This window comes from Ixodes scapularis, unplaced genomic scaffold (genome assembly GCF_016920785.2).
Source record: "Ixodes scapularis isolate PalLabHiFi unplaced genomic scaffold, ASM1692078v2 PGA_scaffold2__306_contigs__length_199485367, whole genome shotgun sequence".
Taxonomy (NCBI): domain Eukaryota; kingdom Metazoa; phylum Arthropoda; class Arachnida; order Ixodida; family Ixodidae; genus Ixodes; species Ixodes scapularis.
Genome location: NW_024609857.1, coordinates 40,173,090 through 40,190,302, shown reverse-complemented (window position 1 = coordinate 40,190,302; position 17,213 = coordinate 40,173,090). Strand labels below are relative to the sequence as shown.

Below are 17,213 nucleotides of genomic sequence, written 5' to 3'. Positions count from 1 at the left end.
TTGAAGAAGCTGGCCAGACACCGACAAATTTCGGTCCGTTAAGTCCTTTAACCACGAGAACAGAGCCTCTTCCACGTCCAGGTCGGGGCAAAGCCTAAGGCCCGCTTCAGACGGGGCAACTTCCTCAGCAATTTCAGGGTTGCTGGGGGTTATTCCCTAGCTTTCCCTAGATCGACATGAATTGCTGAGATCAGGTCCGGCTCGAAACGGACGAGCAACTCGGACAACTCGGAGACATTTAAAGTGGCAGCAGCCAATCAGGGATGTGATATTTTCACGTGACACCCCTGTGGTGGTGACGATGACAACTAAAGACTTGGTTCTGGTTTGAAATGGATCGTTTTTGGAAATACACTGTTTTAGAAAGATGAGCTAGTATTCTCAACGCAATTTAAAGATATAAAAACATGTTTTTAGCATGTAACTCTGCGTCCAAATAGTTCAAGAAAAATAAGATTTCATGATGATGATGGCAAGCCGTAGCAATTTGGTTGCTGCGTGTGAATGCGGGCGGCCCGTGTTGCTACGTCAAGTTGCTGGGTGAAATTGCCCCGTTTGAAGCGAGCCTAAGACTCTTTCGGTCAGTCTTTACGATGTTGTTTGCATAGCAGACTTCGATCCTCTTCCTTGCACTCAGGATGGTAGATATCGTGCTTGATGCAAGCTTGAAATTCGCAGTGATGTCTTTTTTCTTTCGACCGCTGTCCACCGCCTTCAAAACCTTCCCTTTTGTATCCAAAGAGCAGAGGTCGGCATTTTAGGTCGCCCTCACTCACCCTCACACTCACAGCCATACTCATCTAAGCCCCTCACTCACCCTCACCCTCACAGCTACACTCACCTTCAGCCCCGCAGTCACCCTCATCCTCACAGTCACACTTACCTTCAGCCCTTCACTCACCCTCACGGAACCGCACGCCCCTCACTCACTCATGGCCCTCACGCCCCTCACGCACTCATCGCCCTCACGCACAATACCCCTCACACCCCTCACGCACTCATGGCCCTCACGCCCCTCACCGCCCTCATGGCCCTAACGCACTCATAGCCCTCACATCCCTCACGCACTCATGGCCCTCACGCCCATAACCACCCTCACGCACTCATACCCCTCACGCCACTCACCGCCCCTCACTCACTCATGACCCTCACCGCCCTCGCGGCCCTCACGCACTCATAGCCCTGACACCCCTCACGCACTCACCGCCCCTCACGCACTCACCGCCCTCATGGCCCTCACGCACTCATACCCCTCATGCCCCTCATGCCCCTCACGCGCTCATGGCCCTCACGCCACTCAGGCCCACTTCAGATGGGGCAATTGCGCCCAGAAACTTGACGTCGCAACACCAGCAACACGGGCTGCCCACATTCACACGCAGCAACCAATTGCTGCAATTTGCCATCATCATAAAATTTTATTTTTCTCGCACTATTTAGACACACAATTACACACTATAAACATGTTTTTATGCATTTAAATCTTGTTGAGAATACTAATGCATTATTCTGAAACAGATTATTTCCAAAAACGATAAATTTCAAACCAGAACCATGTCCTCTGTTGTCAACATCACCGGCACGAGGTATCACGTGAAAATACTGCGTCCCTGATTGGATGCAGCCGCTTCAAACGTCTTTAAATTGCTCTGAGTTGCTCGCTTGTTTCGAGCCGGACCCGATCTCAGAAATTCGTGTCGATCTAGGGCACGGTGATCTAGGGAACAACTCACCAGCAACTCCAAAATTGCTGAGAAAGTTGCTCCGTATGAAGGGGGCCTCACGCACTCATGGCCCTCACGCCACTCACATGCTCACTGCCCTCACGGCTCTCACATCCCTCACGCCCCTCACGCACTTACCGCCCTCACGTCCCTCATACCCCTCACGCACTCATGGCCCTCATGCCAATCACCGCCCTCACGCCACTCACAGCCCTCACGGTCCTCACTCACACTCACATTCATGAATTTTCTTGATTCAGAAACTCACTCACCCTCACCTCACCTGTGAAGATGAGGGTGAGTAAGGGTGAGTGAGGGCCCTCATGAGTGAGGTTTGCCGAGGTATGCCAGAGAGACAGCTTTTTGCTTCGTCGCCATTTGCAGCTCCACTACATGTGGCATGGTTGGCTTTAATCTGCACTGGTTCTTGATGCCTAGCATTGAGGCCAGCAGTGGCACAGCTGCCGTAATTCGCTTGGTTCATAGGTGGCGCTACCTCCCAAATGTGCATTTTTGCATATCGGGCGATCTAAACTTTCGGGATTTTTCGTTTAGAAATTACTTCTTGTATTTTTTCAACTTTTTAATAACATTCATAGTATTTTGTGACGCAAGAAAAGCAGGAACTGCTTCGGTATAACCGATAGCGCGTCAGATTTCGCGGTTTCAGTTTCATTATATAACTAGAACTCCCATCCAAATAAAGCATGACCAACCAAACTTCGTGATTAGTTCGCTATATCGAATAATTCGCTATATGTATCAGTGTTCGTTATAAAGAGGTTCAACTAAAGTAGGTATTCGATAGCAATTAAGAAACAGCATGCACTAAAAAAAACTGCACCATGTTTTTGGCATTCTTAAAATACTTGCAAGCTGACTTTGGCTGGACATTTCCAGCCATAGTACTTACGCTGACGGATTCCGTGTCGTCTGCTATCGTGGCGTTGTCTGCGTCGGAGTCTCCTTCCTCGCTCATGGCCTCAAAGCCCTCTCCCTCCTCCCCGCTGTCCTCCGATTCCTCGTTATCGGAATTCCCTTCGTCGTCGTCGAGGATCCAACAGGCCTGGTATTCAGAAGTGCCCTTGGGAACTTTCTTCACCACCTTCTTCTTGGGAGTACCCTGGGGACCTGAGAGCAACGTAGACGAGTGTTGCGTAAATTCCCTCTACAGTATAGACCACTTACAACGTAACCGCTTATAGTGCAGGACCGGGTATAACGCGGTTTTTCTAAACCACCGGTTCGCCTCCCATAGAACTCCATGTAATTACATACCGCTTAAAATGCAGGCGCGCGAAGGGAAATACCGGTTATAGTGCGGTTTGTGGAACAGCCCGCCGATTGCGGCGACGACCGGAGCAGCGAGCACGCTTCCCTGTGTGACACTACATAATGGCGCTGATAGCGCTAGCTGCAAGCGGCACTCGTGGGGCAAGGAGGTTGCTCGAAGAAGCGGGGAGAAGCGAAGAGAGAACGGAGGGACGCACGCACGTGTCGTTCACGTGCGTGCGTCCCTCCGCTGCGTTGGAAAACAACCGCAACGACAGACCAATCGCAGGTCGAGGAGAAGTGTTCGCGCGCGCTGCATGCCGGTCGCGGGCCGGCTTCAGCTTCTATCCGCAAACATGACGTCGGTTGTGATCGTCGTTGTAGACGGCATGGTTGAAGCTCATCGTTCCGCGTAAAAGCGCTATCCTTGACTGTGAATTTTCGTTGTGTGTAGCTATGATAACCCAGCACATACTAGAAGGGAAGATCCACCTACTCATGCGGCGATGTCGTGGCGGCGCTCTCAAGACGGCAGAAACGCCAGTGTCGTCGTGTTTGTTTGCTTCGACTACAGTGGTGATTTTTAAGCATTTGTGTCCTCGAACATCGCCCGGATTTCTTATTTGGCGCATTTCATGCGTGTGCTCAAGTTGAAGGTATTACTGGCGCGTACCGTATGAAGGATGCGAATTTTCAAGCGTTTTCATCACTGGAGAAAAGTGATTAGGGTTAGCAATCCTGAACGCTCGCTACGTCCGTCCGCAACCCGCGACGCCGTTAAAAGGCTGCGCCACGCAAAAGCCGCTCATTTCTTTCAAAATGTGTGACACGCTTGAGAGAGAAGTGTACTAGTCTGGTGAAATAAAGACTTTCCTCAAACTAAGCTTTATTTTTCATCTAACATAAAATAAATTCTTTTACAAAGGTAAGTTGTCTCATGGCTTGTATTTTGGCCTGAAAACTTAATGTTTTGGTTATAGCGCGGTACCGTTTTGCGGATTTTCGCGACTCCCACGACATACGTTATATGCGGTCTACACTGTACTATACTCCGTTGCATGTTAAGAGAAACAGGACAAGCTCCCCTCACCATACCCTTCCCTCTTTCCACTTAAGCAGCAAATGCCGAGGAGGTGAGTGAACTCGCCTCGGCTCCTCTCCGGCATTCACTCTTTGTTAAAGTGGAAAGAAGGAAGGGCTTCGTGAGAGGAGCTTCTCTTGCTTTTCTTAATGTGCAACAGAACGTAAACAAGAGATGGTCCAGCCTTAGGCGCAGAGTCATAACCGTTCCAATGAAAATCGGGCTCGACTCCACAAGGCCATACAAGAGTTCCAACTCTGATGAAAATACAGTTTTTTTTAGTTGCAGGGTGCATCAACGTAGACGCGGTTCAATCATGTTCTGCTCATCCAACACTCACAACACCAACCTCCGCTAAACTTGTAGGCTAAAAAAAATTTCAGCTTCTTTTTGGTTTTATGCTAGCTGAAAATACAAACAAATGCCATGGCACGTAACCAAAATAGGAACATGAAAACACCAAGCTCAACAACAAGAACGACAAACGCAGACAAACAGCCGTACCTTCGGCTTGTGCCAATTCCTCGGCGGTAGGCCAGGTTTGCTCGGCGTCCATGGAGTCCGGAATGTTCTCGGACTGCAGGGACTCTTGCTTGAGGGGGTCCGCTTTTTCCAGCACCTTAGGCGACTGCTCTGCCATTTCCACAGAATTCTGTAATGTGTAACAGAGTCACGGTTCCTCAACGACATATTTCGTACGACGAAGCATAATCGACAGCGTGCATGGTTCAGACTCCAGCTAATCCACCAATGTCTCTATTATGACTTGCCAAAACTTATTTTTGCTTTATATTGGAACAGGGGTGACCAGACAGACATATTCAAAGAACCTTAAAGGGCAACTCCGGCCAAAACTCAAAATGAAATAAATTACTGGTATTGCTGTAGTGACACAAAATACGACCACAGCCAAAATATTACGTCCGTGGGACGCCGCATTCTCAACTAATGCCGATAATAAAAATGCGACCCGCCGCGAGCCGCTGCTCCTTAGCGGCCGGCCAGCGCGTTGCCGATCACTAAAGCATCATTGGGCCGTGGTGTCAATATCGTTCTCTTTTCTTCCTCCGGTCCGGGCGTTGCGTGGAGTGCGCTTCTTTGAGCCGCTACCACCGCTTCTTCGGCTTGTGATTGGCGTGTTCGGTATAGCCTTTTGTTTATTTGCTTGTGAGGACAACAAGACTCTTAGCGAGCAACTCAGTACGCCTAAGACTGCCCAGCTGTTCCTCGAAAGATTACGAGTACAACTCAAAGTGCTGTGGGTAGCTCAAACAACCCGCTGCGCAACACGGAGGTGCTTTTTTACAAGTTTCCAACGGACCAGAAATTGGAGAAGGTGTGGGTGAATGCTGTTTGACGAGTGGACTTTGGACTTCGGCTTTTACATGCCCTAGGCAAAAAACAAAAAAAACAACAGACATGTACAGCCCAGCACACGTGTGTTCGGGCGCCGCGGCCCATGCCGGAGAGCCTCAAAGCTTTGTGTTTGGAACTGACCCGCAGCGCGAAAGCGAGAGGGCCCCCAGTACTGTACGTCACTGGCAGCACAGCGTAGAGCAACGCCGCTTTATCCACGGAGCCGCGATGACAATTTAGGCCTACCGACCAGTACGGAAGACCGCACACACAGCGACAACCACCGAGAACGGCACCGAACGAGTTCGCTCGTTTTTCAGTCGCTACCTTTGGGTATACAAGTGATGAGTACGGCACAGCGCACGCACGGCGGCGTCCGCCGAATACGGCACCGTACGAGTTCACGGGTTTTACAGTCGCTAGTTTCTGGGTATACAAGAGCACTAACTCTTGCTACATATGCTGGATAACTACGAAGTATACAGAATTAAAACAAAATCAGCTTACCTCCTATCTTTAGACGGCTAGCGCAACAGAGGTAGGTGCCGCTCGGCCTGCGTACTTGTTGAATGAGAACGATCCTGACGTCACGTTCACATAGCGGCTGATTTCCAGTGTTGCCGGGGCCTCGAGCGGCTAGTTTCGGTTTTGTTGGCCGCGCCCCAAACAAAACTTTGAGGCGTCGATATCTTTAAAACTACGCACAATAACAAAAAGAAAATTACACCTTGCAATTCAGGGTCGCTGACTGCACTAAAAACGGTCGTAATCCCAAAATCAAAAGTATGGACCGGAGTTGCCTTTTAAAAAGGAAGAGCAACTTTAAAAAAAATACAGCACAACCCTTTTTTTTTAACTTTTTGTCTTCTCAGTTGATGGCTATGGTGAATTCCACCCATAAAGCGATTGCTCAGTATGTTGCTTTAGTGTGAGTCCCCTTTTGTAAAACAAGGACCTTGTCCAATGTGCATATGACGGCACAAAGCCGACAAAATTCAAGCTGCCTTTTTAACACAGAATGTGTTATATGGCTGGCACCTAACCATATCCAGTATTCAACCTGAAACAAAGGTTAATAAGTCAATAAGCCTTCACTTCACTGATTGGACACTAGTGCCAGCCGACCGCCTTGCTCGAGTGCATCAGTGTTACTCCCAGCGGCGGGAAAAACATCACATGTTCAGACATACACCGGCATTCTGCTCACTGAAGGGAGTGCATTCCGAGCGTCCACAGCGAAAGAGCGCAAAAAAAAAAGCGACAGAAAAGCGGAAAAAGGAAAGGCAGACACTACGTCAAATGCATTCAGTTTTCCGCAACGGGTTGAGGTAGTTCGAGAATTTGGTTGTCTCTTGTCGTGAGCTATTGCCAAGGTTTTGCTCGGAGCTGCTGTGTTCCCATTGCCCCGTTTCCTGCAGGCTCCAACTACCGTGCCTCGCACTCTAACAGGCTCCGAGAAAGTAGCGCTTACAATGACGCCGCAGAAGATGGCACCCTCAGGTAAGACATTCACGAAGCATTCCCGCACTTACCGTGCATGACTCGGGGCTGCTTTGCGCCATCCAGTCTCCACAAGTGTACCCAATTTCTCCACACTAACACATCACATTTTGTGTTATCGTTGCCTTTGTCACGCTAGTACGGGAAAAGGGCGACTTTTTTCCACATGTCATTCCTCTTGATCTTGTATTTGGGAGGGGGGAGTTTTAACAGGTAGCCACGAGCGGCACTTGGGCCCCCGAAGAGCTGCATGAGGGTCGCGAGCTGCGGTTTGGCCACCCCATACTACAGCCTGCCACATTATGGTTTCGCTGTACAGGCGCATAACTTGCACACCCAAACTAAAGTATCACTGCGAAGCAACTTACAGAACTATCCCGGGTCTTCAGCACTAGGGGATGTGGGTCGTCGGGCGCGTCAATCTGCACCATCTGGAAATCCCCGTGGCCGGGAATGTGGACTAGAGAGTTGACGCTGAGCTGCTGTCCCCTCAGGTAGCCAGACACCTTCAGAGTCCCCAGCAGATTCTGGAAGAACGGGAGATTCAACAAAAGGGGTTGAGGCGGAATGTAAACGAGAGTTCGGTCGAGAGACAAGCCCAGGAAGGATTTCTCTGTACCTGATCATCTCTGTGGCAGAACTCTAAGCTTTCGGCCAGCAGGTGTGGACGAGCATCTCTGTAAGAAACTGGGCGCCTCTTCTGATTTGCAATCTGCCTCAGCAGCAGGATGGCATCTTCCTTTTTGTCGACAGAGTGTATCTTATCTCCCGGAAATCTGACAAGAAAAAAGTAGTCAAAACATGAACAAACGTCCTATTTTTATGACCCTCCTATTTTACTCGCAGCTCCTGCCAGTGTCCCTTGTGGTACATGAAAACAATGTTGCAAAGATTTGCACCTCTAAGCTCCATAGGCCACGTGAAGACATCACAGTCCTCTAAAATCCCTTGGCTCACCCAAGTAGTTTAGTCTATTCCTCTCATCATATGTTCTATCTCTCTTGATTTGCACATGCTTATTATCTGTCTCGTGAATACCAAAGTCCACGCATTAATGAAGACTCTTTCCACACATGCCAAATGATTTCAATGAATACACCACCAAAACGCATGCACCACACCACCCTTCAGCATTGTTTTCGAGGCATGCTGGGATCATGCCAGCAAAATGCTTTGCCAAGTCATGTCTCACCTAGATTCCAGAATTTTTGTTATTTGCTTCTTGGCCTCTGACCGCTGCTTCACTGCAATGGCCTCAAGACCCTGTGTCGAGAAGAAAAACCTGATCTGAAAACTTGGAGGACGAGCCTCCTGGAAGTCTGAGAATGGTGGCTGCCACAGCTTCTTTCCACCACCTTCAACTACCTTTGTGCTTTTGTCTAGCTTAATAACGCGTGCCTGCCCAACTGCAAGTTAAAATACTACACGACAAGAAAAAGAGGTGAATGTAAAAACGTGATTTGCTACAGTAAAATATGTCTTAATCCAATATACCATTTCAAAAAGGCTCGAGGTACACCTAAACACTTCTTATGAGTTGTGAATGCAAAAGCATGAATGTCGCTCTTTGCACCACGACCGCTTCTGATTCTCTCAGCACCAAGGCTGCTTCTGATCTTCTCGGTGCTGCAGCCGCATGCGATCCTCTCGGTGCCTCGGCCGTTTCTGCTCTGGCGCGGGCACGCAGTGCCATGGCGTGGCGCTAATTGAAACTGACGCGCGTCGGCTTCATATCATTGCTGTTTTGCGTGGCTTTTTACGTGGTTTCAAGGCTGGGATACCTCAGATTACGGCTTCAGTAATTTATCTGCCGTTTGGCACAGCTGATGACATCGGCTCGCTCCATGGGACCAGTTAATGCTTTTACATTAAAGCCTATTAAGGACCACAATATGAGGTGAGCAGTTGATTGGGGGCTTCATATCTAGCTTCGCTCTATCTCACCTAATTAAATTAATTTCTGTTCTTGCACCTGCAACATGTCATGCCCTGCAGCTGCGCTGCCAGGCAAGCCTGATGCAGATTATGAAATGATGCCTGATATAATTGGCCACTAAGCTCTTTCATTCTTGGCCTTTTCGTTAGGGCTAATTTTACTACAGTTCTGCTTTTATACCACTTGAAGCCGCATTTACGAGAATGTCAAAGAAATACTGCAATGTCAGTGCGCTCAGTAGTCATGATGTGGTTGCTGCAAGAGCACTGTATACTGTGGATAATGACTTAAATTGTGCAAATAAAAAACTAATTTAAAAAACTTTATTTCTTCAATATGTCACAACTCGTGGGAATCACAATCTACCTCAATTGCAAAATTCAGTTCTCATGTTTTAAAATGTGGCACCTTTGCAAAACATTATGTCTATGAGTGTACCACTGTTTAGAGTCGACTAATATGCTGTTTAGAGTAGCTGACTAACATCTGTCTTGTGTCTAGCTCCACACCTCATCATCCTGAGCTTCAGGTTCCAAAATATGTTGAAGTACCTTATTCTTCATTTGCCAGAATAATATTCCCCATTGTAGTTTCACAAGGGCCGTAATAAAGTCTATGTGATGAAACATATACTGAAAGACAATGGTATTCAGGACTAAATATACTGGTCAATCAAAGCTTTTTAAAGGGAGAAGACTAAAACATACACAAGTCCCTATTTTCAGTAAAAACTTGAGGCAAGAGAAACAATGGGGTTATTGTGTGCAACACTGCTGACCGATTGAGAGATAGTCTTGTTACTGGAAACTTTGTAAAATGGTATTTGGCACTGTTCTTAGATTCTAGCGTTTAACTCCCAAGATGTGTTGTCGAGATCATTTTTGTAGTAGATATTTTGACACATGAGAAAAAATGTATAATGTTCCCAAAGGAGCCTACCTGAATCACATGAATAGGTGATGGCAAACCCTGGGCAAACAACACCGACAAAATGGTGTCACCAACATCGTCAAAGCCGCTGTCCAGTGAGTACAGTAACACCACTGTGTCAGCGACCTAGAAGAGGAAAGCCAAAGCACTCTATGACAAAAAAATAAGTGCTTAGATGACGAAGCAAGACAAATATTTCACTTTTTTCTCGCAGATCCTGTTCACTCAATAGTCGGCTTAAAGAGTTACCACGAATGAAGGAGTGGCATTCACCTTTGTGGCATCGAGGATTGAGTAGATGTCTCCCTGTTGAGGTAGCACAAAGGAATACCGCTTCTTGAATCGAGGCAAGCTGAGAATGAGTAGAAATATGAAATAAGTAATTGTTGAAGTCAAAGTAGGCTGTTAACTCCCCAAATGCAAAGAAAAAGTTTTTTTTGGTACATTATCAGCATACAGTATAAAAGTGCAACACCATCATATTTATTAAAGCAAGTGTACCATGGAGATTGCTAAAAAAATCTGGCTTTAATTTTTTTTATTTATTTTAAATTTTACTTAGTGAGACAAAGCTAGTTTTGCAACATAATTTGAAATTTCATAAAGCTGTCCTAAAGAGAGGAAGAAAGATGGTGATTTAACTAGAAAGATAAGACGATAAGCACAGACAGGTGACAATACATCCAATAACCAGCTAGAGTTATCATGGCAAGGCTGTGGTACCGTAGTATAAAAGGGCTTCAGAAGTTGCTGCAGAGACCCAGCATACGCTTTAGAAGTACCTGGTACTTACAAGGGTATTCTTAAAATCGTTACAATGCATGTATCAAGATCTTGGAGGGATCTGGATATTTCTTTTACCCACTGCAATTGGCATTTAAATGACTGGACCCTTCTAACCACACCAATTAAAAAAAAAATGAACTGTTAATATTTTTGTTTATGAATTTCCCAGTTCCTGTACTTGAACAGAACAAATAATGAGACTGTAAACATGCTGGTGTAGACAACACATCATAGGAACATCGCAGACAACAGTAGTGATGAAACCAGCCTTTGACCTTTTGTGGCAGGTTCTGTAGCAGGCAAAATATTGGTTTGGAGTAGCCACTGATGTTTTTGGAGCTGATGCCAACATCTGTTAGCACATCACTTGATGAAAAAGTGATTGCACTGCCAAATGAGTTTGATAATGATTAAGAGTTCCTCTTTGATACTAGAGAATATTACTTATTACCTTGTGTAATAAGAATAGAAAAGGCACGAAAGGAACACAGTGCCATCTTTCTAAAAATAAGGCTCTGGTCAGAGTAAGGTCGATTTACAATCGGTACTAAAAATATTTGAAAAATGAATCGAAGCACACCACATCAGTTGGAATAAAGCCTCTCTCCTCTCTGCTTTGTACACCCAGTATTTTATTTAGCCTGTCAATATAATTTCTGTAAAATGCCAGCAAAAGCCAGCATATCTGCTAGCATGCCTATGAATAAAAATGTGTCCCCTTAAAGGGCCTGTGAAAAGAAAAAGAATGTTTTTTTTTAAACAGTCTGCTTGGGACACACATGTTAAAAAAAAAATTTTATGTGAAAAAAAAACAACAACATTCAGAGCAATATTGACGGCGAGAGTTTTTTTTTTAAATTCTGCATGCAAAGTCTATGACGTCAGAGAATGGTCTTTCGCTGAACGAGATGGTCATTCGGACATTCACTCTTTCCACCTCAATGTGAAGGTGAAGCCGATCCACCTCTCCTCCACAAGCCCGAAATGTCAGGAGAAGGAACAAGTGGAAAGGAGGTGACTACCAACTAAATCGCGTCTCGCGCCGTCAATATTGCTCTAAAACTTTTTTTTTTTTTTCAGGAGCCTTTTAAGTTTTAAGAACCTACGAAATTCAAGACCCTAATATTATAAACTTAGAAAACAATCATCCACAAATATTATGAAAACCTACAGTTGAGCTTTAAAAGTGACATTGCACTTCAGTGGTGTTGGATACAGAATGAAGGCAAAGTTTGCTGCTTTCTCAATTAACAGCTGCACAGCAACTACCTCGACTACCGTATTCATTCAAATATAGATGCACAACTTTTTCAATTTTTCTCGGCAAGGTTTATAAAAATTAGGGATCAACCTACAGGGTGAAACAAGGAGACGGCAGGCTCTTTAAATCGACCGCAAAATTCGGTTTCTTAACCTATCACGCTACGACTTTGTGCAGCGTTGCCCACAGATGTTGCATTTTTTTTGTAAAATTTGCAAAGAGCGAATTAACCTGAGGAAAAAGTAAAGAAAGAAAAAGGCTTAGCTCCTATGGAAACGCAGCGACGCCACCGGTCTTCAAACAACACGGCGTCGTTTCGCACGGGAGACAAGAGATGGCGCAAGCGGTCGCGGCGCCAACTGCCGCCAACGAACGAGCAGACGACGCCGAGAGTCGGCTCTTCAGCAGACAAGGTGTTACCGTGCCTGTCACTGCGACTGTCGCCGCCTGCGGAACGCGTGCCGCTTTTGAGTAAAAAAAATTGTCTGCTAAAAACGCTGGCTCTCGGCACCGTATGCTCGTTCGTTGGCGGCGTTCGTTGCGCCATCTCTTGTGTCCCGTGCGAAACGGCGCCGTGTTGTTTGAAGACCGGTGGCGTCGTCACGTTTCCATAGGAGCTAAGCCTTTTTCTTTCTTTACTTTTTCCTCAGGTAAGTTCGCTCTTTGCAAATTTTACAAAAAAAAATGCACCATCTGTGGGCAACGCTGCACAAAGTCAAAGCGTGATAGGTTAAGAAACCGAATTTTGCGGTCAATTTAAAGAGCCTGCCGTCTCCTTGTTTCACCCTGTACAATCAAGACCACAGAGGGCAGACCTGTAAAAGTACTGAGCGTAATTTACGAGCCTAACGCGCCAACCCAGGTAATCACGCATGCCAGCCGCTGCTTTCAGCACTCCGGTGCCAAGCGGTAAAGCTCAAGGCGCACGCGCTGGGGGAGAGGCATCACGGAGGCATGTGGCAGACATGATAATCAAGTGATCTCACCAGGAGTACAAAACCCAGGTTCTGTCATATCACAGTAGCCACCATCCTACCTTTTGGAACATTTTCTCGTGACTTTCAGCTACTGACATCGTCTGGAATTCGAGACGATGTCGGCAATCAACTTGCCAGCACATTAACTGGCCAAGCGGCTGACCAGCAATTTCTATACTTCGTTTCCCCTTAATTCAAAGCGCAGCCGACACTATGAGCCAATGCGACCAACCAAACAGCGTCAAAGCACGACATTGTGGCATTCGTCCATCTTTCTGTACGTGTTTTTCCATCGGCTAAACCAAATCAAGTGCAGCAAGTGCCCCTTGACTTGAGGTTTTAAAAGGGCACTGACACCCCAAAGGTTGTATTTTTTTTTATTGTCTAAAATGATGCAGGTTGTAGTCATAGAGATGCAAAAAGAACTGCACCGCAAAAAAAACTTCCCCGCGCGCGCGCGTTTTTTTTATTTTTGGCGTTTTTCTCTCCCGCTTTTTACCTCCTTGCTTCTTTTGATCGGTGACACCAAAAATCACGAAATTTAGAAGCATTGTAGGCGACATTGCTAAAACATTTAAAAACGGCAATCGTAAAACATGTTTTTTAACGCAACTGCGAACGCACTATGGCCCTTCTTTTTGAAATACCAAAAAAGTCCGGTGTGATGTCGCCTCCTGGATTTGTATCCTCCCTCAGAAAACTTGGCAGCGCTTGACGCACATAGCAGAGGATGATCGGCGAGTTGGGGAATCTGACAAAGAAACCGGTTTTTCCCGGTCTGCCGGCGCCCCTCTCTCCCGCTCCTCATCTCCTCGCTTCGGGTCACAGTGGTTCGGAGGCGCGAAAGAAAGTCGACTTGCAGGATTCCGCAATATTTGACATCACCGCACTAGCGCGATTGCGCGGGAACTTCAAATTAGGCATTTGGAAATCTTTTTTTTTTTTTACTTCACGAATACTGAATTTTCAAGTTTCGAAATTTGAGGGTAATGTCCCGGCATCGTTTTCAATCGTTTCGGATAATAAAAAAAAAAAAAAAAAGATTTTGATGTGTCAGTGCCCCTTTAATATACCGTAGAATACCGCACATTTGTCCATTCCACATTAAGCGCCCATTACCAAATTTGTGAGATCTGAGAAAACACGCACAGTGCATTTATACGTAAAATTGACGACCGGACAAGCGCCCATCCCCCATTTTTTTTGTGATTATCTCCGAAGTTTGAGTGGGCGCTTGCCCGGTATTTTACGGTATGTGTTTGTGCTTGTATGTGTTCGAGCCTTGGACTGTGCTCTGGCCTAAGATGAAAAACTATACGGTGCATAGAGACACTGTGAAATATTATTTGTACCGTTTCTCATCCCTCCTAATTCTCTGCAAATTAGGGCCAACCAATAATAAAGTATATATATATTCTTTTTTGCTTTTCAGTCCATTTTGTCCCTGGTGTGGCATAATTATTAGTAAAAATGGCACTTTGGCGCAAGACGTAGACAACTTTTGTTCTTGGCGCAATTTGGTGCTAATAACACAGCACTTCCATCACTGCAATAGAGAAATAACATTTCTGTGCCTTTTTTTTTATTTGTCATTGTCTTTTTACTGTCATCTGCAGGTATATTCACATCTTTAGCCTCATATTATTTGAAATGTTATCTGAGCTTAGAAACAAGAACAGAAGTTTTACCTGATGTGGCAATAGCCTTGACTGCTGTGAGTGACAATGGCACTGTCGTCACAGCCCTTCAGAACCTCGAGAAACTTGAGGGGGTCCTCTGTGGCACTCACAGAAACAACCGCCTGGAAGTGATTAGAGTGAGAAATGGTGCTTTTAATGCACTATCGGTACCTAATAAAATGTGAATGGCGGAGCGCGTGGATTTTTGTACATGCTGCACTGCCTAGGGGGTCACCGGGAACACATATAAATGTGCAGTAGAAATCGGGGCTCCTACTGCACATTTTTACGAGTTCCCAGAGGCGCTCCAAATAGCGCAGCGTACGACAAAAGCCACGCGCCCTGCCGTTCCTGTTTTGTTAGGGCCTGATAGTACACCGAGTATACTGACGTCATCCGAGCAGGAACCAGTTATTAGCTGAAAGGTTTATCTAGTCCGTCATGACATAATTGAAGATGGCAACGAGGGTTCTTACTGTGAGAAACGGAGGTGCTCCAAACCCTCCGAGGGATCGCTTCCTTTCGGTGGCTTCCTCTCGCTTCAATTTCCTCAATTGTTGTAACTAGAAAGAAAAAAGAAAAAAAAAAAGAAAAAGGTTTTGGGAAAGCAAGTAGGGGGATTGTCTAGATTGAAGCTGATCACCGGCAATAACACAACATAAAAAGAACACTCACAGCATCCATAGGTATGTGCCGATTTTGTTCTCGCCAAACTATGGCCAAAGTAAACGAAAGAAGGAACATGCTAGGCAATGTACTTTTATGTCCTGTAGCAGATCATTGCAAATAGGTACCGATAAGGTAGTTGATCTTTTGTTTACAAACAGGTGGGTACACAATTCACCTACTAGTCGTTCGGTACTCACTGTAAAGGTGTCACAAACTACTTCAAGAATTACAACACTTTTACGGTAACGGTGCCAACATATATAAAACAAAAAAGAAGACGACTGCAGCAATACTTTATCAACAAACCTCTATGACACAACCGGGATGCGTCCATCTCGGCCCTTCGCACGGGACTCACCTGATTTCGTCGTTCCATCTTCTTTAACAGGTGCTGCTTTTTTGTGGTGAAGGCCTTAATGTTAACCTTCCCTGCAAAGTAGGAGTGCGAAAAGTAAGGTTAAACATAGGTGTTCGCCTATCGGTAGTTATCGAGCACGGGTAGCGGACATTTCATCGAAAGCCGTTTTATCGAATCGCTAAGGGCCGTTTCATCGAATTTCTTTGTATCGAGTTTTGGGGCATAAAGGTACTTTATAGATGTTTTACCTTACATTTGTTAAGACTAAGGTAGTCACTTGTGAAACTGTCTTTAGGGTGAAGCCAAATTACTAGAAATAAAAACCATTGGTATAAACACAAATGGGTATGCGACTTACTGAAAAGTTTTACTCATGTACCTGAGAGAAAACATGACACTGGAGGTAAAGGACCGACACTTAAAACACTTTTGAATGTCTTTGTCGTTTTTTTTTTACCGGCTGTCCGGGGGTTTCGGTAATGTGCCATTCACACCAGCTCATTTGCACACTTACGCTTAGTTGAAGGTTTATTCACGAAAAGCATTTAACTGCCAGGGCAGCACGCTTATAATAAAACGATACTCTGCCAGGAGAGCACACAAAATGAAATATAATGATACTCTGATTATCAGCTTTATGCTCAGATTGAACGTTTCTGCTTTTTTTTTTTTTTAGTTTTTAAACTCTACAGAGTCAAAAGCTGCACAAAGTGTCAGCCAACATGGTTTCGGGCTACACCTGGACTGGAACCACCTCCCCTTAACTGTCAACTTTATTACCGACCCTTTTGCCTATGAATCATCTTCAGGACGCTTTCTTAGGAAGGCCGACCCGCACCAGACAATAGTAAAGCCCTGGGTGTACTCTGTCACCCAAGAAGACAAAACCCTTTCGGATCCTCACATAACCCAAGGTTACAGGTACACGCTGTCAAACAATAAAACACTACCCGCTTCCCAGGAAGCACATCGTGCTTTCTGTTGCTTTCTTTTTTTTTGGTCTTATTTTTAATTGTTTCATGCGACATGGAGAGGGGTCATTGTTTCATGGAGGCTTCTCGAAGCAGGACATGTTCACAATGGAACTTATCTCGTCACTGCATACTGTGATTTAAAAAAAGGGAGAATTAGATGACGTTATGTATAAAAATCAAAATAAAGTGCAAAAATATAGCAGGCTGTAACAGCGTTCGATGAAAAGGCGTTCGATGAGACGGCTTCGATGAAACGGCGTTCGATGAAACGGCGTTCGATGAAACGGTGTTCGATGAAACGGCTTCGATGAAACGGCGTTCGATGAAACGGTGTTCGATGAAACGGTGTTCGATGAAACGGCTTCGATGAAACGGCGTTCGACGAAATGTCCGGACCCAATCGAGCACATGGTCCTACGCAGTTAGCCACGAAACACGTAGAATACAAGCGGAACAATCAGATTAGACGGCATTCGCAGACTCACCCTTATTTACCGACTCGAGCGACCTGTTGCTCTTGTGTCGCCCGTGTTTATGAGTTTTGTTTTGCTGTTTAAATGCGCCAGCCCTGTGAGTCACATTTTCACCGCGCAGCGCCATGTTTGCCTGCACGCTACCAATTCAGTCACCATTCTGCAGCCAAGTCATTGGTTTCGTATCGAAAACGAGATAACGTAAAATATTCTAGAAAACAAACTAAAAATTTTAAA

At 45.6% G+C, this 17,213-nt stretch overlaps 1 protein-coding gene across 1 annotated transcript in view; it reads right to left on the bottom strand.

The window, feature by feature from the left end:
• Window positions 1–17,149, bottom strand: part of LOC8035626 (pre-rRNA-processing protein TSR1 homolog) — a 44,871-nt gene extending 27,722 nt beyond the window's left edge. Inside the window, exons 1-11 of the mRNA XM_029983301.4 lie at window positions 16,989–17,149; window positions 15,530–15,600; window positions 14,979–15,065; window positions 14,512–14,624; window positions 10,073–10,151; window positions 9,809–9,925; window positions 8,126–8,196; window positions 7,553–7,709; window positions 7,302–7,460; window positions 4,582–4,729; window positions 2,638–2,855 (exon numbers count right to left, since the gene is read on the bottom strand). Coding sequence (XP_029839161.4) covers window positions 2,638–2,855; window positions 4,582–4,729; window positions 7,302–7,460; window positions 7,553–7,709; window positions 8,126–8,196; window positions 9,809–9,925; window positions 10,073–10,151; window positions 14,512–14,624; window positions 14,979–15,065; window positions 15,530–15,600; window positions 16,989–17,103 — 1,335 coding nt within the window. The 5' untranslated portion in view covers window positions 17,104–17,149. The remainder of the gene's footprint in view (window positions 1–2,637; window positions 2,856–4,581; window positions 4,730–7,301; window positions 7,461–7,552; window positions 7,710–8,125; window positions 8,197–9,808; window positions 9,926–10,072; window positions 10,152–14,511; window positions 14,625–14,978; window positions 15,066–15,529; window positions 15,601–16,988) is intronic.
• Window positions 17,150–17,213: the final 64 nt, after the last annotated feature.